This window comes from Zingiber officinale, chromosome 8B (assembly GCF_018446385.1).
Source record: "Zingiber officinale cultivar Zhangliang chromosome 8B, Zo_v1.1, whole genome shotgun sequence".
Classification (NCBI taxonomy): Eukaryota; Viridiplantae; Streptophyta; class Magnoliopsida; order Zingiberales; family Zingiberaceae; genus Zingiber; species Zingiber officinale.
In genome coordinates, this window is record NC_056001.1 from 178,634 (window position 1) to 198,745 (window position 20,112).

Here is a 20,112-nt window from a genome sequence, read left to right on the forward strand (position 1 = left end):
GCCAATCCAAAAGATAAGATAGATGTTTTCTTGCAACCTCTAATTGCCGAGCTTAATGAATTATGGAATGTAGGGTCGGTTACTTATGATATTGCAAGTAAAACTAATTTTACATTGCATGCGGCCTTATTATGGACGATCGGTGATTTTCCAGCATACTCAATGTTGTCGGGATGGAGCACGGCTGGTAAATTAGCATGCCCACATTGCATGACAGAGTCCGATGCATTTTCATTGCCTTGCAGTGGGAAGGTATCTTGGTTTGATAATCATCGTAAATTTCTACCACTGGATCACCCTTTTAGGCGAAATAAGAAAAAAATTCTAAAGAATGTTGTAGTCAGAAAACCTCCCCCAGCAGTCCATACTTCAGGTGAAGAAATCATTGAACAAATAGATAATTATGGATTCCTCCCAGTATCTCAGCCTAATTCTGATGAGATAAATAAGTATCTTGTGAGGATGTGCAAGTGTGGTTGGAAGAAAAGGAGCATATTCTGGGAGTTGCCTTATTGGAAGTATCTACTCATTCGACACAATATAGATGTGGTGCATGTTGAGAAAAATTTCTTTGATAATATCTTCAACACTGTGATGAATGTACCTGGAAGAACTAAGGACATTGCAAAATCACGTGAAGAATTAAAAGAACTAGTCAACAGACCAGAATTGCATCAGAATGAAACAACCAATAAGTTTCCAAAAGTTTGTTATACATTGGACAAAGATGGTAAACAAGCTTTATGTAGTTGGTTAAAAGAAATCAAATTTCCAGATGGATATGCTTCGAACATGGCTCGATGCGTTGACATGAACAAATTAAAGATGTTTGGAATGAAGAGTTATGACTGTCATGTGTTCATGCAAAGACTTATTCCAATAGCTTTTCATGATTTACTTCCCAATAATGTTTGGCAAGCACTTACAGAGTTGAGTCTTTTTTTCAGAGATTTGACAGCGAGGTGTATTATGACGGTTGATATGATTCAGCTAGAGACTGACATTCCTCTCATACTTTGTAAGTTGGAGCGCATATTTCCACCAAGTTTTTTTGATTCAATGGAACATCTACCGGTACATTTACCATATGAGGCACGAATAGCTGGTCCTGTGCAGTACAGATGGATGTACCCATTTGAAAGGTTTTTGAGAAAATTAAAAAATAATGTTCATAATAAAGCAAGAGTTGAAGGGTCAATATGTAATGCTTATCGGGTGGAGGACACCGCAAATGTCCTAGAACACCGCAAATCTTCTTTCTGCTCTTATTATTTTGCTGATAATGTTAAAACCAGACACCGCAAATGTCCTAGAAATTCTGATGATACTCAGAATATAGATCTATCGATGCTTTCTATTTTCAAATTTTCTGGTAAACCAATGGGTGCATCTGTTTCTAGATGGTTAACTCAACAAGAATACCATGCTACAAGAACATACATACTCTTAAACTGTGATGAGGTCAAACCCTACATAAAGTAAGTTAACTTCTCTAATCAAGCTTTTATTTCGTTGTAGTTAATTGCTTGATATCCTAATTTTCTTATAATTACCTTTTTTCAAAGCTTGTATGAGCAACAATTACATCATCAAAATTCATCAATGACTGCAAGTGAGGTTGCTGAAAAGTTAGAGACCGAATTTGCATTATGGTTTCAAATATATGTGAGTTAGAGAAATTTTCATAATTCTTTATTAAAATAAATTCGGTCATAATTTTTCGTATTACTATTTTGATAGGTGAAAGACCGAAAAATATCTAATGTACAAGATGATAGAATATTGAATCTTGCATTTGGACCCCTACGCCAAATAATGGTCTATTCGGGTTACTATGTTAATGGTCTCAAATTCTATGTGAGACAACGAGATTCGCAGAGATTAACTTTTAATTCTGGTGTCTGCGTTAAAGGATCTATCGACACCAATAACACTGAGTTTGATTACTATGGTAGACTTGAGGAAATTATAGAGGTTGAGTATCCTGCATTACCGATAAAAAGGTGTGTTGTTCATATGATCTGACTCCAAGAACATGTACTAGAATACATTTAAACTATAATTTAATTGAAGTTAATGCAACCAAAAGATTCAACAAATTTGAACCTTTTATTTTTGGATATAAGCTGGTCAAGTTTTTTATTTTGAATATTGGACAAAAAGAAGAACTAGTGAATGGTCAGTTTGTTGAATGACGACTCGCTCGACCATAAAAATGTTGAACTTCCATCATAGTCCAAAATCATAATGCATTTCAAAATGAGGAAGTAGAAATACATTCGGTTGATTCACAAATCCAATCTACATCACAATTACTTGTAGATGGTAATGCCACTTACGAGGAGATAGATATTAGAGAGAAATCAAGCAATGAGGATTTTGTTGAACTAGAGTCTAGCGACGACGACTTACAAACTGTTAATGTTGAGTAGAAATGCTTCCAGAGTCTAGGATTGATTAAATTTTAGCATTATTATTCATCTAGTAAGTTATGCTTTAATCATGTTTTGTTGCTTATTTATCATGTTATTAAAGACTTATTATGATGTGCTGTAATATGTTTTTGTAGATATAAGGTATCATGGCAGATCTTCCAGCACCACTCCGTGGATCCACCGTACTTAGGGTTGTTGGAGAGTCGTAAGTATTTTTTTTATTATTAGTAATTCAAGTTCTTTATTTATAACATATATCTTATGTCTTAATATTGCTTATATGTAGGTTTACTCCCGACGGCCATCGAGTATCCACATATATCACACGGAAATTTAAGGAAAGAGTCTGCATATCTGGGACTACATGGAGACATGTAGATGCTGAAACTAAGGATTTCTATTATCAAGAATTTGTGGTAAGTAAATTGAATGTGTACATTATATTTATCCTTTAATATTCTAAAATTTTATTTTTAAATTGCAGAAAAATTATACATGGGAGGAGGGGCACGAGGTAGAATTTGCAAAAACTTGGAATATTTATTGTGCCAAGTTGTACAAAGACCTATTATACTAGGTGAGAAAGGATGGCACACGGCCTGCTTATGTATCCGACGAGATTTGGAGTGCATGGACGGCCACTTGGTCTGCAGAAAGATGGCAGACAAAGGCTCTAAAAGCTCGAGCGAATAGGAATACAGAGTCAGGTGGCCCGAGTACCGGATCTGCTCGGCATACATCAGGATCTCGATCCATTGTTGAGCACGCTATGGATCTGGTGATTTTAATTTAAAGTTATATAAATTAAATTTTTATTTATTAATGAACTTGTATAATTTTAGTCAAATTTATTTGTGCATGCAGGAGCGTTCTTTAGAAAGACAACCCACTTGCTTGGAGATCTTTCTCAAAACTTACCAGAGAAAGGATGAAACATATATTGATGATCGATCAAAGAACATTGGGATTTGAATTATTAACTTGCAATTTATATTTAATCTTTAATAATGATTAATTAGCTTTAATAATTGTGTATAATATATAAATTGTATATTTTTTCTACACAGGAGGAAATGACAAGCAGGGTTGCTCAGGCATCTCAGCCACCAGTAGAGGGAGGGGAGTCACAGGATCTATCGACCCAGGAAATAAATGAAATTTATTATGATGTTGTGGGTGGAAGGACAAAGAACTCCTCCCTCTACGGCCTTGGTTCCCAGGCCAAGGTGGTATTTGATCGCTTGAGGACTCCTAGGGGTCGTGCGAGTTCCTCTTCTTCTTCTTCTGAGGTGGAGTCATTAAGAAAAGAAAACCAAGACTTGAAGACTCAGATGACTACCATGGATCAAGTGGAAGAAGAAGTGGGCTGCCAGGAGCATGCATTGGCCCGGATGCAAGCAATCATTGCGATGGGACCCATCACGAGTCGAGGAGACCCGAGACCCATCAGACTCCGCCGATGATTAGATTTTGTTGAGGTATGTTTAACTATAACTTGATTTTTTTTAGATTTTTTTAGAAATTCATTAAGTCAAATATATTTATTGTATTGGGATATTATTAGATGTTTATCTTAAAGTGTTTTACGTTTTTCAGGAGTTCATACTGATACATTCACCATCACCACTATTATTGGTTATCCAAAATATAATCCAGGTATTTTTTTTTTACAAGTAAAATTAGTTATATATAACAATGTTTGAGTTATATTACATTTGCATCGATTTATTCTAATCATAATCTATTGTATTTGACTTTTACAGGATTATATTCGGATATATGTATAAGTGATGTATCATGGTATATATTTTGGATATTTTGTATTTGTCGTTCACTTGTATAAATTTAGATATTTTTGATTGTGAGAACTTGATACTTAGATTTTATTATAGTTTGGAGATTTTCTATTTGTCGTTCAGTTATGTTTATATATTTGTTGTATGTTGTATTTTGGAGATTGTGGATTGATTTATATTGTGATCTTGTTGTTGTATGTTGTGAATATATTGTGTGGATTGTGTTTGTGATACCATCGTCTGTGATGGTTTGTATTTGTATTAAATTTGTATATGGGAAACTAGCAAAACATGGGCAGGATTTCAAATTTTTTCCAGTTTTTTACCGACGGAAACTATAATTCCGTCGGTATATTATCGAAAAGCACAGTGGTTTTTTGCGATATATTACCGACGGAATCCGTAATTCCGTCGGCAAACACCGACGGAATAGTTGTTTCCGTCGGGGTTTACCGACGGAATCAAATCTTTGATTCCGTCGGTGTTTGCCGACGGAATTACGGATTCCGTCGGTGTTTGCCGACGGAATTACGGATTCCGTCGGTAAGCTCCGTTTACCACCGTTTGATTTTTTACAGACGGGTAAGAAAGTCAGTCGGTAATATACCGACTGAATATATAATTCCGTCGGTACTTACCTACGGATATACTTTTCCGTCGGTAAAGTGAATGCCGACCAAAATACTTCCGATATCATAAATTCCGTCGGTATTCCGTCGGTAATGTCATATACCGACGGAAAATTCAGTCGGTAATAATGGTATTTTTTGTAGTAGAGAAAATTCATTATTGTATTAATAATAACATGATGTTTTAGAATGAAGATATTGAACTGATGGAATACAGAATGTGTAATCACCTTCGTTATAAGCAAAGTAGTCACATCACTAGGAAGAAGAAAAATATTTATTTGAAAGTCATGTATTATTTCCCATTAACTACTAGGCTCCAACGCTTATATGCATCTATCGTAACAACAAGTCACATAAGGTGGCATCAAAACTATGTATACGAAGGAGATATAATGTGACATCTCTATGACTCTTCTACTAGAAACATCTTGATGAAATATTTTTCTCCTTTACAATGGAACCACGTAATGTGATACTTGGACTTTGTGCAGATAGATTTTATCCATTTGAAAGCTATGGATAACAATATTCATTTTGGTTAGTTATATTAACATCATATAACTTACTTCAATAAATGTGCATAAATGACGAATTCATGTTTCTTATTGTGCTTATTAGGTCCTCAGAATCTAAAATGGCAAATAGATATTTTTTTTATAACCTTTAATTAGAGAGTTGAATTATCTATGGAATGTAAGGTCGGAGACTTATAACATTGCAAATAAATCAAATTTTATAATGTATGTTGTTTTGTTATGGACGATTAGTGATTTTCTAGCATATTCAATATTGTCAGGATAGAGCAAGACTGGCAAGTTAGCATGTCCACATTGTATAAGGGGGAGTCTAATATATTTTCATTGTCTTGCAGTGGAAAGATATTTTGCTTTGATAATTATCAAAAAAATTTACTAATTGATCACCATTCAGACAAAATAATAAAATTTTCAAAAAGAATAAAATGGTCAAGAAACTTCCCCCAGTATAGAAGTCAAGTGAAGGAGTTCTTGATGAAATTGATAGCTATGGATTTGTATCAGTATATCAGGATGGTTCTGATGGCATAAATAAGTATATTGTTATAGTGAACAAGTGTAGTTGGAGGAAAAGAAGCATATTTGAAAGCCATCATATTAGAAGTATTTACTTATCAGTATAACTTAGATGTGATGCATGTGTGATGAAAGTTTATAGGAAAACTAAAGATATAATAAAATTATGTGAGGAATGAAAAAAAATTAGTAAACAAACTTGAGTTACATCAGAACGAAACAACTGGTACATATCTGAAGGCTGAAACAACATGAGTTGCACGTGAGAAGGGGGGGGGGGGGGGGGGGGGGGGAATCGTGTAGTTTTAAAAAAACTTATCTTTTTATTTTGAAATCAAAAGTATGCAGCGGAATTAAACACATAAATAGAAGCAAAAACATAAGTACGCGAACTCGGTCAGTTTTACTTAATTCAGAGCTTTCAGGAACTCCTATTCCAAGACCCAAGTCCCATGGACCTATCGATGAGTAATCCACTAAAGACCTCTTCCAGAACCACTAGAAAAGGGGATTGAGTACAATAGAAATAATAGGAAGAGTATAACAAGCACACTTTCCTTTTAGTAATAAAGAAATTGACTGTAAATAAAAGTTACCCAACACTTGTAATTCCTAGGATCAAGCTCAGTGTTGGATAACTTCTCAGTAGCAGTTGGGTACAGCAACGTTATAGCGGAGCAGCAACGTAAAGTCAGAGCAGTCGAAACATCTCACGATTGCATAGAAGCTTATAAATGAGGTGTGTACAAAGCCTTGGTGAAATAACTCTTTTAAAGGGGATGGAAGGCGCCTTCCATAGGCATACTTTTATCCCAAATAACTCACTTCTTATCATCGACAAAGTCCAATTTTATCCGATCAAAGGTGCCTTCCAAGCTCCCGAAAGTGCCTTCTATCACCCAACTCAAGGCACTTTTCGTCGCATGGAAGACGCCTCAGGTACAGTTCACCCGAGACAATTTGTGCTCATTTCGCCCTGTAAAATGTGTTAATTTAGCAAAATAAGGCATACCCTACAAGACAAAGTTAGTACAATAAAAATAGTATTAATTATATCCTATTCTCTAGACCCGGATCTAGTCATGGTCTCAGTTTGGGATTTTTAAAATGAATCTAAACTGGACCGATGCCTATTGTTCCCTCAAACAAGACACGTCCTCACTAAGTCACTCTCATCCGGTGACTTACTTCCACTTATCAAATGTCAAGTTACCTCCTTGACGCCCAATCTGATCCACCAGATCTTTCTACCGAAATCACACACCCTGGCTTCGCCAATTGGGAATCAAACATCCCGAACTCCTACCAGAATCACACATCCGGACTTCAACCCATCGGGAATGAAACATCCCAACCTCCTACCAGAATCCCACATCTGGACTTTGCCAATCAAGAATCACACATCCCGACTGGACTTCTTGCCTGGTGTCTGATCCTCTTGACCCTTCAAGTTAGTATACCCTGTGTACTTAGTAACAAGGTTAGATCAACAACACATCTAACTTTAATTCACTTGTCATTCATTAAAACTCAGGTTTCATCATTGGTATTAATTACACTAATAATCTCCCCCTTTTTGATGCAATGACAATCTGAGTTAAAATTAGAAAAAAATATACAAGCATATATATAAAAATTTACTTTAAGAGAAATCTAACATGAAATAAATAAGTTTTATTCTCTTGATCATTTTAGAGTTAAGTTTTTCAAATTTTTATTTATTTTTCTTATTTAAACCCTAACCCTCTCCTTTGGCATCCATAAAAAAAATATGCATGTAAGTATACCAAAGTACAAAATGTTGAAATTCATGAGTAAGCATATCGAGTAACAAAAGTTTCAATGATAAAATTTTTAATAAAAACTTGTAAGTCTATTTTAGGGAAGAGTTAATGATAAAAAAATTGCAAGGAAGTTTCAGAGTTTGAAAAGACAAATTTTGCAAGGATAAACTTTGCAAGAATTTCAAAACACTTTTTCAAAGTAGTTTTCAAAAAAAAAAAAACTTTTCAGGGAGGTGTTGCAAAGGAATTTTCAAGTTTTAATTTTTTAAAGTAATTTTTGAAAAAAAAAAAAATCAAATTATTTATTAAAATATTTTGAAAGTAATTTTTAACACAATTTTCAAAATGATAATGTAGGTTTCAAAACATTTTTTAAAATATTTTTACAAATCATTTTCAAAGAAACTACTACAGAAGTTTTAAATACTTTACAAATCACTTTTTTCCGTTTTTAAAAATAGACATTTGAAAAAGTATGTGAGTTTTTTCAAAGTAAGTTTTGAAAGGAAGTTTTAAAGTAAACTTTTCAAAGTAAATTTTAAAATGAATTTTCAAAAAATTAAGCAAATTAGTTTTGAAAATATTTTTAAAATATTTTTTCAGAACATAATGAATATTTTACAAACCTTTTACAATTCTTCTTGACCCACTTAATTGGACTTTCTTTTACCTGATCTCAGTTAGGACTAGTCACTTGATAGACTTTTCACTCTGCCTAATTTTAGTTAGGAATTTCTCTTATCTAATCGCAGTTAGGGATTTTCTTTGTCAACATGCAATCCTTCTTAACTCATTTGAACTTTTTATTGTTTAACCTCTTAGCTTGTTAGGAGTTTTAGTTGTCTAACCTTCAGTTAGGATTTCCCATCTCCTAATCTCTAGTTAAGACTTTCTCATATAAACATCCGATTACTATTTAACCTGTTTGATTTCTCTCTCACATTATCAAATATTAAAACTTAAACTCGAATTAACTTAAATTTAATCAAATTTAATATGAGGATGATTATATCAACACTTAGATGATTGTACCAACACTTATCATGTACGGGGTAATCACGTGCCTTTTGATTTAATTTGATGTCTTCTCCGCAACTGACGTGTTTCTTGCTTTACCATGTATACTCGAGCCCATCCTTGCAAATTTGCTGGGCAAATCCTTCCGTTGACTCGGCTTGAATCTCGCCAAACTCGGTAGGGTTACTCTGATTGAAATCAAGATTTCCCCACAAATACAACCGACCTAATCCGAGGTCATCTTGACCCAATCCAACTCAACCTGGTGCAGTCGAGACTTCAAGTAACTCGGGTTTATGTTGACCAAGTACGTTGACCAAGTACATTGACCAAGTCAAGGAAGGAGTCAAGGATACGCGCGCGATGTGGATGTGGAATCCTTAAGGACACCTTTTTCTTAATTTTAAGGATCCAATAAAACAAATTAAGGGTAACGAGTACTGCAGCAGCTAAACAGGACTACTTTTCACTCTGTTGTATGAACAATGTCGAATTACTTGGTTAAACCATTGGACGCTTAATTATATTAACTAGCTAGGGCCAATCTGATTTAGCCACAATTAGCTAGATTGAATCAAATTAATTAGATTGGCATGAGATCGATTTGGAAAACTACAAGATGATATACATATACATAATTAATTGAGAATCCAATTAGTTAGAGCAAAAAATGGAACAAGCAGTATACATATTATTTGTGTTAAAAAGATTTTTATTCGAAAAATATCCCATCCCGTTAAGATCTTTTTTTTTTAATTCGCTCCTCGATCGATCGTACGTCCTCGGTAATATCGATCAGAAACAAATTTATTTAATTAATTAATTAATTAAGAAAATTGCAAAGTTTTAATTCACTATGATATATAAAAGATAAGAAATTAAGCATGATATATAGATAATACGAACAAACATAAAAGATATGACGATGGATGACGACAGACATGGACAAATTACAGAAAGAAGGCTCATAACTACGTACGTCCTATGGTTTGTGCACGTAGCGAGCCAAGTTAGTGCCTGTCGTCGTCGCCAACAAAGCTTGAAACGAAATGGGTTCGCCATGGTTCATCTCAAAACTGATGGGCCAAGGTGGCGGGCACGCTGACGAGGAGGAGGAAGGGCCCGTAGCACCATCCGGAGAGAACAACCCAAGCGTCCTAGTCGTCGTCATCATCGGCGACGCCATCCTTTGGGTGGAGGCGACGTGAAGGTAATCCTTGATTCGGTCGTCGAGTCTCATCTTGAGGTGTTCCAATCGGTTCTTCAGTTGATCCAGTTGATCCAACCCCAATTGCTTAATGTCGTTAGCGCAGTCCAATTCAGGGCTCTGCAGCAGCTCCCTGTGCCGTTCCTCGAGATTCACCTTGGTCGCCTTGGCAATATCCGACTGTCTCGACAGCTCCATGTATTGCTGGTTAAGCTGCACCACGGTGTTGCTCTTGCCGGAAATAGGCTGATGGCGGAAACTCCCCGAGAGGAACCGGTCGACGAGTGGCTCCACCGAGGGACTGCCAAAAGAATAAGGATTACCTACGGGCGAATAGATGACGATGGCCACCTCGGCGCCGCAAAGAGTGGAGAGGTCGCTAGCCTTGGCAAAGATGCCGGCCTTGCGCTTGGAGAAGCACACGTGACGGGCATCCTCGGATTCTATCTTCTTGATCTCGATCTTCCGACGACCCTTACTGGTGCCTCCATTTTTGACCATCTTGCCTTGCATTGCATGCTCTGACCGTGACAAGGCCGACGGACAGAGATTAAATAGCGGTTGCGGTGCCGGTCGATAGTTGTCAATTTTAATTCTCAAAATTTGGCAGCTTCCAAAGTTGTAACGGCCGCAAAAGCAAGTGTTAATTTCTAATTTTTAAATTTTTAATTCCTTCGGCAGGACCGTACGTGTATTTGTTTGTTGCCTTATCGAGCTTTTAATTAAAATTTTATATATGTTTTTCATTTTTAAATATATATATAGCTACCATAATTGAAATCGACAATATATATGTTGATGCTTTGACTCTTTCTCTGTTTTCTCAGGTTATACAGTACGTTGGATCAGATATGAATGCGCTTTATATGGAAGATATGGCGGTAATTGAGTGAATCGGCCAATCGGATACATCCTTAAATATGGGAAACAACGGTAGTTACCAGATTAATTGAATTTAGTAGATTTGCCAAACATTGAATGTCGATTGTGCCTCCCATAATCCGTTGGAAATAGCAAGCTAAGGTACACTAAAGCCATTGCGACCGAATTAATAAATAAAATTTACGCCTTGCAATACAATAATATAATTAATTATATATGGGTGATGCCGTGCATGCTCTAATCATCCTTGATTCTGCATGCATGCGTTTTAACAAATAAAATTTAGACTTGAAAATTGTTAATTTCTCTCGATTTATTTGATCGTGTAAAACTCAATTAATTAGTTAGTTAATTATATGATCTATATATGATAGGGTTTCTAAATATTTTTTAAGATATATTTTTAATTATTTTGTTTTTTTTAAGGGAAACTGTATTTTAGGAGAATGAGCCTTAGGCCCATTTAATTAATAAAATAGAGGCCTGATCGATAATTAATAGTCAACTTTATACACCTTTTTGGAACAATTACATAAATATTTTATGATAATTAGTAAACACGATCGATCGAGCTTCCTGTAAATATATAAGGAAAAGCCAAGAAAAAGTTTGTGTTTGAAATTTGCACGATCGAATTAAGAGTACTCTTATAGCTAGCCTTAGGATTGAAGACCTAATAATCCTGATCATCCACTACAAAAATTACCATTATTACCGACTGAATTTTCCGTCGGTATTCCGTCGGTATATGAGACGGAATGCCGACGGAATTTCTGATGTCGGAAGAATTTTGATCGGCAATAACTTTACCGACGGAAAAATACATCCGTCGGTAATTACCGACTGAATATATATTTCCGTCGGTATATTACCGACTGAGATTCTTACCCGTCGGTAAAAAAACAAATGGCGATCAACGGAGACTACCGACGGAAACCCTAATTCCGTCGGTATAATTCCGACGGAATAAGTTTTTCCGTCGGTAAACACCGACGGAATAGCCTTTTCTGTCGGAGAACACCGACGGAAGTAGAGTTTCCGTCGGTGTTTGCCGACGGAAAAGGCTATTCCGTCGGTGTTCACCGACGGGAAATATGTTTCCGTCGGTGTTTACCGACGGAATTAGTTATTCCGTCGGTATTATATCGAAGAAAACCTGTGCTTTTTTCGATAAGTTACCGACGGAAGTTATAATTCCGTCGGTAAAAATCTGGAAAAATTTTGAAATCCAGCCCCTGTTTTGCTAGTTTCCCATATACAAATTTAATACAAATACAAACCATCACAATCGATGGTATCACAAACACAATCCACACAATATATTAACAATATCACAATATAAATCAATCCACAATCTCCAAAATACAACATACAACAAATATATAAACATAACTGAACGACAAATAGAAAATCTCCAAACTATAATAAAATCTAAGTATCAAGTTCTCACAATCAAAAATATCTAAATTTATACAAGTGAACGACAAATACAAAATATCCAAAATACATACCATGATACATCACTTATACATATATCCGAATATAATCCTGTAAAAGTCAAATACAATAGATTATGATTAGAATAACTCGATGCAAATGTAATATAACTCAAACATTGTTATATATGACTAATTTTACTTGTAAAAAAAAAATACCTGGATTATATTTTGGATAACCAATAATAGTGGTGATGGTGAATGTATCAGTATGAACTCCTGAAAAATGTAAAACACTTTAAGATAAGTATCTAATAATATACAATAAATATATTTGACTTAATGAATATCTAAAAAAATATAAAAAATCAAGTTATAGATAAACATACCTCAACAAAATCTAATCATCAGCGGGGTCTGGGTCCGATGGGTCTGGGGTCTCCTCTGACTGGGGCTGCTGTGAGGGGTCCCATCGCAATGATTGCTTGCATCTGGGCCAATGCCTTCTCCTGCAGCCCACTTCTTCTCCCACTTCTGATCCATGGTAGTCATCCGAGTCTTCAAGTCTTGGTTTTCTTTTCTTAATGACTCCACCTCGGAAGAAGAAGAAGAGGAACTTGACGACCCCTAGGAGTCCTCAAGCGATCAAAGACCACCTTCGCCTGGGAACCAAGGTCGTAGAGGAGGAGTTCTTTGTCCTTCCACCCACAACATCATAATAAATTTCATTTATATCCCGGGTGGATAGATCCTGACTCCCCTCCCTCTACTGGTGGCTGAGATGCCTGAGCAACCCTGCTTGTCATTTCCTCCTGTGTAGAAAAAATATACAATTTATATATTATACACAATTAGTAAAGCTAATTAATCATTATTAAAGATTAAATATAAATTAATTCAAACCCCAATGTTCTTTGATCGATCATCAATATATGTGCCATCCTTTCTCTTGTGAGTTTTGAGAAAGATCTCCAAGCAAGTGGGTTGTCTTTCTAAAGAACGCTCCTGCATGCACAAACAAATTTGACTAAAATTATACAAGTTCATTAATAAATAAAAATTTAATTTATATAACTTTAAATTAAAATCACCAGATCCATAGCGTGCTCAACAATGGAACGAGATCCTGATGTATGTCGAGCAGATCCAGTACTCGGACCACCTGGCTCTGTATTCCTATTCGCTCGAGCTTTTAGAGCATTTGTTTGCCATCTTTCTGCAGACCAAGTGGTCGTCCATGCACTCCAAATCTCCTCGGATACATAAGCAGGCCGTGTGCCATCCTTTCTCACATAGTATAATAGGTCTTTGTACAACTTGGCACAATAAATATTCCAAGTTTTTGCAAATTCTACCTCGTATCCCTCCTCCCATGTATATTTTTTCTGCAATTTAAAAATAAAATTTTAGAATATTAAAGGATAAATATAATGTACATATTCAATTTACTTACCACAAATTCTTGATAATAGAAATCCTTAGTTCCAGCATCTACATGTCTCCATGTAGTCCCAGATATGCAGACTCTTTTCTTAAATTTCCGTGTGATATAGGTGGATACTCGATGGCCGTCGGGAGTAAACCTACATATAAGCAATATTAAGACATAAGATATATGTTTTAAATAAAGAACTTGAATTACTAATAATAATAAAAATACTTACGACTCTCCAACAACCCTAAGTACGGTGGATCCACGGAGTGGTGCTGGAAGATCTGCCATGATACCTTATATCTACAAAAACCATATTAGCACACATCATAATAAATCTTTAATAACATGATAAATAAGCAAAAAAACATGATTAAAACATAACTTACTAGATGAATAATAATGCTAAAATTTAATCAATGCTAGACTTTGGAAGCATTTCTACTCAACATTAACAGTTTGTAGGTCGTCGTCGCTAGACTCTGTTAGTTCAACAAAATCCTCACTGCTGGATTTCTCTCCATCATCTATATCCTCGTCAGTGGCATTACCATCTACAAGTAATTGTGATGTAGATTGGATTTGTGAATCAACTGAATGTCTCTCTACTTCGTCATTCTGAAATGCATCATGGTTTTGAGCAGTAATAGTGTTCGGCATTTCTATGGTTGAACGAGACTTCAATCGACAAACAGACAACCATTCACTAGTTCTTCTTCTCTTCGTAGGATATTCAAGATAAACCACCTGACCCGCTTGTATTGCAAAAATGAAAGGTTCAAACTTATTGAACCTTCTGTTTGCATTAACCTCTACTAAATTATAATTTGGATGTATTCTGGTACCTGTTCTTGGGGTTGGATCATACCATGAACATTTGAACAACACACACCTTTTTATCGGTAATGCAGGATACTCAACCTCTATAATTTCCTCAAGTCTACCATAGTAATCAAACTCAGTGTTATTGGTGTCGATAGATCCTTTAACGCAGACACCAGAATTAAAAGTTAATCTCTGCGAATCTCGTTGTCTCACATGGAATTTGAGACCATTAACATAGTAACCCGAATAGACCATTATTTGGCGTAGGGGTCCAGATGCAAGATTCAATATTCTATCATCTTGTACATTAGATATTTTTCGGTCTTTCACCTATCAAAATAGTAATACGAAAAATTAGGACCAAATTTTTATAAATAAATAATTATGAAAATTTCTCTAACTCACATATATTTGAAACCATAATGCAAATTCGGTCTCTAACTTTTCAGCAACCTCACTTGCAATTATTGATGGATTTTGAAGATGTAATTGTTGCTCATACAAGATTTGAAAAAAGATAATTATAAGAAAATTAGGATATCAAGCAATTAACTACAACGAAATAAAAGATTGATTAGAGAAGTTAACTTACTTTTGTAGGGTTTGACCTCATCACAGTTTAAGAGTATGTATGTTCTTGCAGCATGGTATTCTTGTTGAGTTAACCATCTAGAAACAGATGCACCCATTGGTTTACCAGAAAATTTGAAAATAGAAAGCATCGATGGATCTATATTCTGAGTATCATCAGAATTTCTAGGACATTTGCGGTGTCTGGTTTGAACATTATCAGCAAAATAATAAGAGCAGAACGAAGATGCTTCCTCCACCAGATAAGCATTACATATTGACCCTTCATCTCTTGCTTTATTACGAACATTATTTTTTAATTTTCTTAAAAACCTTTCAAATGGGTACATCCATCTGTACTGCACAGGACCAGCTATTCGTGCCTCATATGGTAAATGTACCGGTAGATGTTCCATTGAATCAAAAAAACTTGGTGGAAATATACGCTCCAACTTACAAAGTATGAGAGGAATGTCAGTCTCTAGCTGAATCATATCAACCGTCATAATACACCTCTTGTCAAATCTCAAAACAAGACTCAACTCTGTAAGTGCTTGCCAAACATTATTGGGAAGTAAATCATGAAAAGCTATTGGAATAAGTCTTTGCATGAACACATGACAGCCATGACTCTTCATTCCAAACATCTTTAATTTGTTCATGTCAACGCATCGAGCCATATTCGAAGCATATCCATCTGGAAATTTAATTTCTTTTAACCAACTACATAAAGCTTGTTTACCATCTTTGTCCAATGTATAACAAGCTTTTGGAAACTTATTGGTTGTTTCATTCTGATGCAATTCTGGTCTGTTGACTAGTTCTTTTAATTCTGCACGTGATTTTGCAGTGTCCTTAGTTCTTCCAGGTACATTCATCACAGTGTTGAAGATATTATCAAAGAAATTTTTCTCGACATGCATCACATCTATATTGTGTCGAATGAGTAGATACTTCCAATAAGGCAACTCCCAGAATATGCTCCTTTTCTTCCAACCACACTTGCTCGTCCTCACAAGATACTTATTTATCTCATCAGAATTAGGCTGAGATACTGGGAGTAATCCATAACTATCTATTTGTTCAATGATTTCTTCATCTGAAGCATGGACTGCTGGGGGAGGTTTTCTGACTACAACATTCTTTAGAAAATTTTTCTTATTTCGCCTAAAAGGGTGATCCAGTGGTAGAAATTTACGATGATTATCAAACCAAGATATCTTCCCACTGCAAGGTAATGAAAATGCATCGGACTCTGTCATGCAATGTGGGCATGCTAATTTACCAGCCGTGCTCCATCCCGACAACATTGAGTATGCTGGAAAATCACTGATCGTCCATAATAAGGCCGCATGCAATATAAAATTAGTTTTACTTGCAATATCATAAGTAACCGAGCCTACATTCCATAATTCATTAAGCTCGGCAATTAGAGGTTGCAAGAAAACATCTATCTTATCTTTTGGATTGGCTGGACCAGGAATAAGTACGGTAAGAAACATAAACTCATCTTTCATGCACATCCATGGTGGTAAATTGTACGGTGTTAATATAACTGGCCAAGATGAATATTGTTGTCCCGACTGACCAAATGGTTGAAATCCATCTGCAGAAAGTCCCAATCTCACATTTCGTGGTTCCATTGCAAAGGAGGGAAACACATTATCAAGATGTTTCCATGCAGGAGAATCACAAGGATGACACATTATACCTTCTTCATGCTCATGCTCATGATGCCACACCATGTGGTTAGCTGTAGCAGCAGATGCATACAAGCGTTGAAGTCTAGTAGTTAACGGAAAATAATACATTACTTTCCAAGCAATATTTTTCTTCTTCTTCCCTGGTATGCGATTACGATGCTTAAAACGAGGGTGAGTACAGATTTTACATTCATTCAAATCACTGTCTTCATTCCAAAATATCATGCGGTTGTTTATACAACAATCAATTTTCTCTCAGCAAACCTAAACCTTTCTAATTTCTTTGTTATAGAAGCTATCATCATTATGTTATCGTAGGGAGCAACTCGACATCAATTGACAAATGTCATCGTAACATCTTTATGATGCTTTCATATTCAATAACCTTATTGTAGCTGATAGTTGTGAATGACCAGAAGGAATGCCTTCCCACACTTCTCTTTCACTAGCCTTTAACATTTCATATAGTTGCTGATATTCAGGGGTTGATATTTCATCTATATTCAAATAATCAACTGCATTCATTGCATCTTGAACCATTGATTGCATTGAAATATCAATATTATTTGATGCTTCAGGAGCGATGAAGTAGTCCCGAATCGAACCACCAGATGACCCAATTGGTTCATATATATAAGGCTCTCCGTGGCAATACCAATTGTAGTAATTTGGCACAAATCCATTTCTACATATGTGCATTTTTACGGTATCCTCATCATGAAATGCTCTATTTTGACATTTTTTATGATTACACGGACACCGTAACTCAGAACCATTCATACATTCTGGATGACTTTTAGCAAAATCACAAACTGTTAAACTTCAGCAATAAAATCATCTCTGATAAAACCATTGTCTAATCGATTGTACATCCAAGCTTTGTTCATATACATTGGTATAACCTAAAGAGAATATAAATTGAAACATTATTAAACTTGTTGTACACTTGAAATAAGTTTAAATAAAGAATTATGTGCACAATTTCATCTCACAATCATCATATCATATTACCATAAATCACCTCTACACTAGAACAATTAAATGAAACTATTATAAACATGTTGTTCCTTATAGCATTATCAAACGAAATAATCATACATATATGAGAAGCATCAATCAAACTACATTTTATGCAAGTACAATAGCGAAATTGATCAAAATATGTCATGACACTTAAATTTTCTAGGGTTTACATTGTGCTCAGCTACGAACAGTAACAAAGCACCGCTACAATTGCGAGCAGGCTGCTGGCCGCGAGCAGCGAGCCATGAGCAGGCCGCCAGCCGCAAGCATTGAGGCGCGAGCAGCCCGCTGGCCGCGAGCAGGCCGCGAGCAGGCCGCTGCCCGCGAGCAGCCCACTGGCCGCCGGCAGCGATCAGCGAGCAGGGCGCGGCTGCCGGCGTGTGAAAACACAAACGAGAGAGGAGAATAGAAGATCATACCTGAGAGATCGCCGGAACGGTGTGCACGGGAGGAAAGGGCGCCGCCGAGATCGCTCGAAGAGCCGCCGGAAAATCACCGCCGCCGCTGAGGGAAAGATCGCGCGAAGAGGAAAGGGTATTCTGTGCCCTAAATCGAGATTTACCGACGGAATTATACTTCCGTCGGTACTCACCGACGGAATGATTATTTCCGTCGGTGATTTCCGCTAAGTTAGCGGGCAAGGTTTAGCGAACGCAGAGGAAACGGGTACGGGGGAAATTTCCCGACGGAATCATATATCCGTCGGTATAATATAACCCTAAACCCGTTAATTACCGACGGAATATTATTCCGTCGGTATTCTTTACACCCGGACCCGCCTCTTTACCGACGGAATAATAAGTCCGTCGGAATACCCAAAATTCTAACGACGATTTTATGCTACTCGCCGACGGAATTAAGAATTCCGTCGGTAATCACTGACGGAATTACCATTCCGTCGGTAAACACCGACGGAATTCTTAATTCCGTCGGTGTTTACCGACGGACCTAAACCCCGTCGGTACGTACCGACAGAATTATATTCAGTCGGTATATGCCGACGGAGTTAAGATTCCGTCGGTACTCCCGTCGTTAAACTCATGTATTTTTGTAGTGATCCACAAATTGTATGCATTGCACTTGATCCTGTTCGAAAGCTGAATCGATGGATGCTGGGGATATGACATTCCTGTTGACTGGTCGAAGACTCTGAAGGCGTAGATCTACCGCTGACGTCGACCTGCAAGCACAACGTCAAGCCGGGGAGGGGTTCCCCGACGATGACCCTCCGACACTCATGTAAGATCTCCGGTAGAAAGAAGCAAAGCAAAGAGGAAACGAGAACTGTAGCTAGAGTAAAGAAGTGAGCATATCTCCGTCGAAGTCTGGGGTCTTTATATAGGACTACCCAGAAGTGCATGTGCGCTCCCCGAGGTGTGTGCGTTCCTCAAAGCATACCTGGAATATAATGGACGTGTCAGAAAAACGTTTTTGCCGTCATACCTTAGTAGCACGAGCATATCCATGATGTGACAGTGGAAGCTTCCACCGTACGATTCTCTGTCTGACCATACCGCCGACCATGCCGTCTGTCGGTGACACTGGTTCCTAAAAAGATATCGTCAGCTACTCATTTCGTCTTTTACCAGGCCGAGCGGAGGGACCTCTCGGCTAATGCCTTTCGGGCGACACTGTGGCGGGACCGAGCGAGGTGTCCGCTCGGCCTATCATCCTACTATCCCAGTTCCGTCTGGCTGAGTGAAGATACCACATCTACCAGGCCACAGTTGCGTTCCCCATTCGACAAGGGGGGTCGCTCGACCCTCATTCCTCCCTATTAGAGTCATGCTTGAGTCTTCTGAGCGTCGGCAGTTCGGCATCAGGCCGAGTTATGATGTGGAATCGGACACACATGTCCGCTCAGCCGGATGCTTTCGACGTTGACCGTTGACTTTGACCCCCACGTGCCCCGTCTTCTTACTATCGGATCACACCTCGTTCTATACCGACCCCACAGCACGGTGGCACACATGTAAAAGTTGTTGGATATTTGAACTTTAATGGACCAATATCGGTTTTGTGGAAAAATCGGAATGTCATCAATAGATAGAAGTCATAATTGACTTCAAAATTGAAATCTACGTTTCGCGTAGATAGATTTAGACTATTAATTTACTCAAAATCGATTAAAGGTGAATGAGAAATTAATTGTTTAAAGTCGGTCCAACTAAACATTAATTACTCATTAATGATATATAAAGAAATGCATGGGAGAATAGTCCCACATCGAAATTTTTTGATGTGCATTCTTTGCTTATTAATGATGCTATGTTAATGGAGTTAACTCAGAAAAAGACCAGGTGCTCTCTTCTCAGGGG

The 20,112-nt window shown here is 36.9% G+C and overlaps 1 protein-coding gene and 1 long non-coding RNA gene across 2 annotated transcripts; one reads left to right on the top strand and one right to left on the bottom strand.

The window, feature by feature from the left end:
- Positions 1-1,433: 1,433 nt before the first annotated feature.
- Positions 1,434-2,619, top strand: LOC122014666. The gene is made up of 3 exons (XR_006120739.1): positions 1,434-1,478; positions 1,566-1,665; positions 2,570-2,619. It is a non-coding gene; the product is annotated as an uncharacterized LOC122014666 (long non-coding RNA).
- A 7,079-nt stretch (positions 2,620-9,698) lies between these two features.
- LOC122015543 (agamous-like MADS-box protein AGL29) lies at positions 9,699-10,424 on the bottom strand. The gene has a single exon (XM_042572500.1). It carries the CDS (start codon positions 10,422-10,424, stop codon positions 9,699-9,701), a length of 726 nt encoding a protein of 241 aa, XP_042428434.1.
- Positions 10,425-20,112: the final 9,688 nt, after the last annotated feature.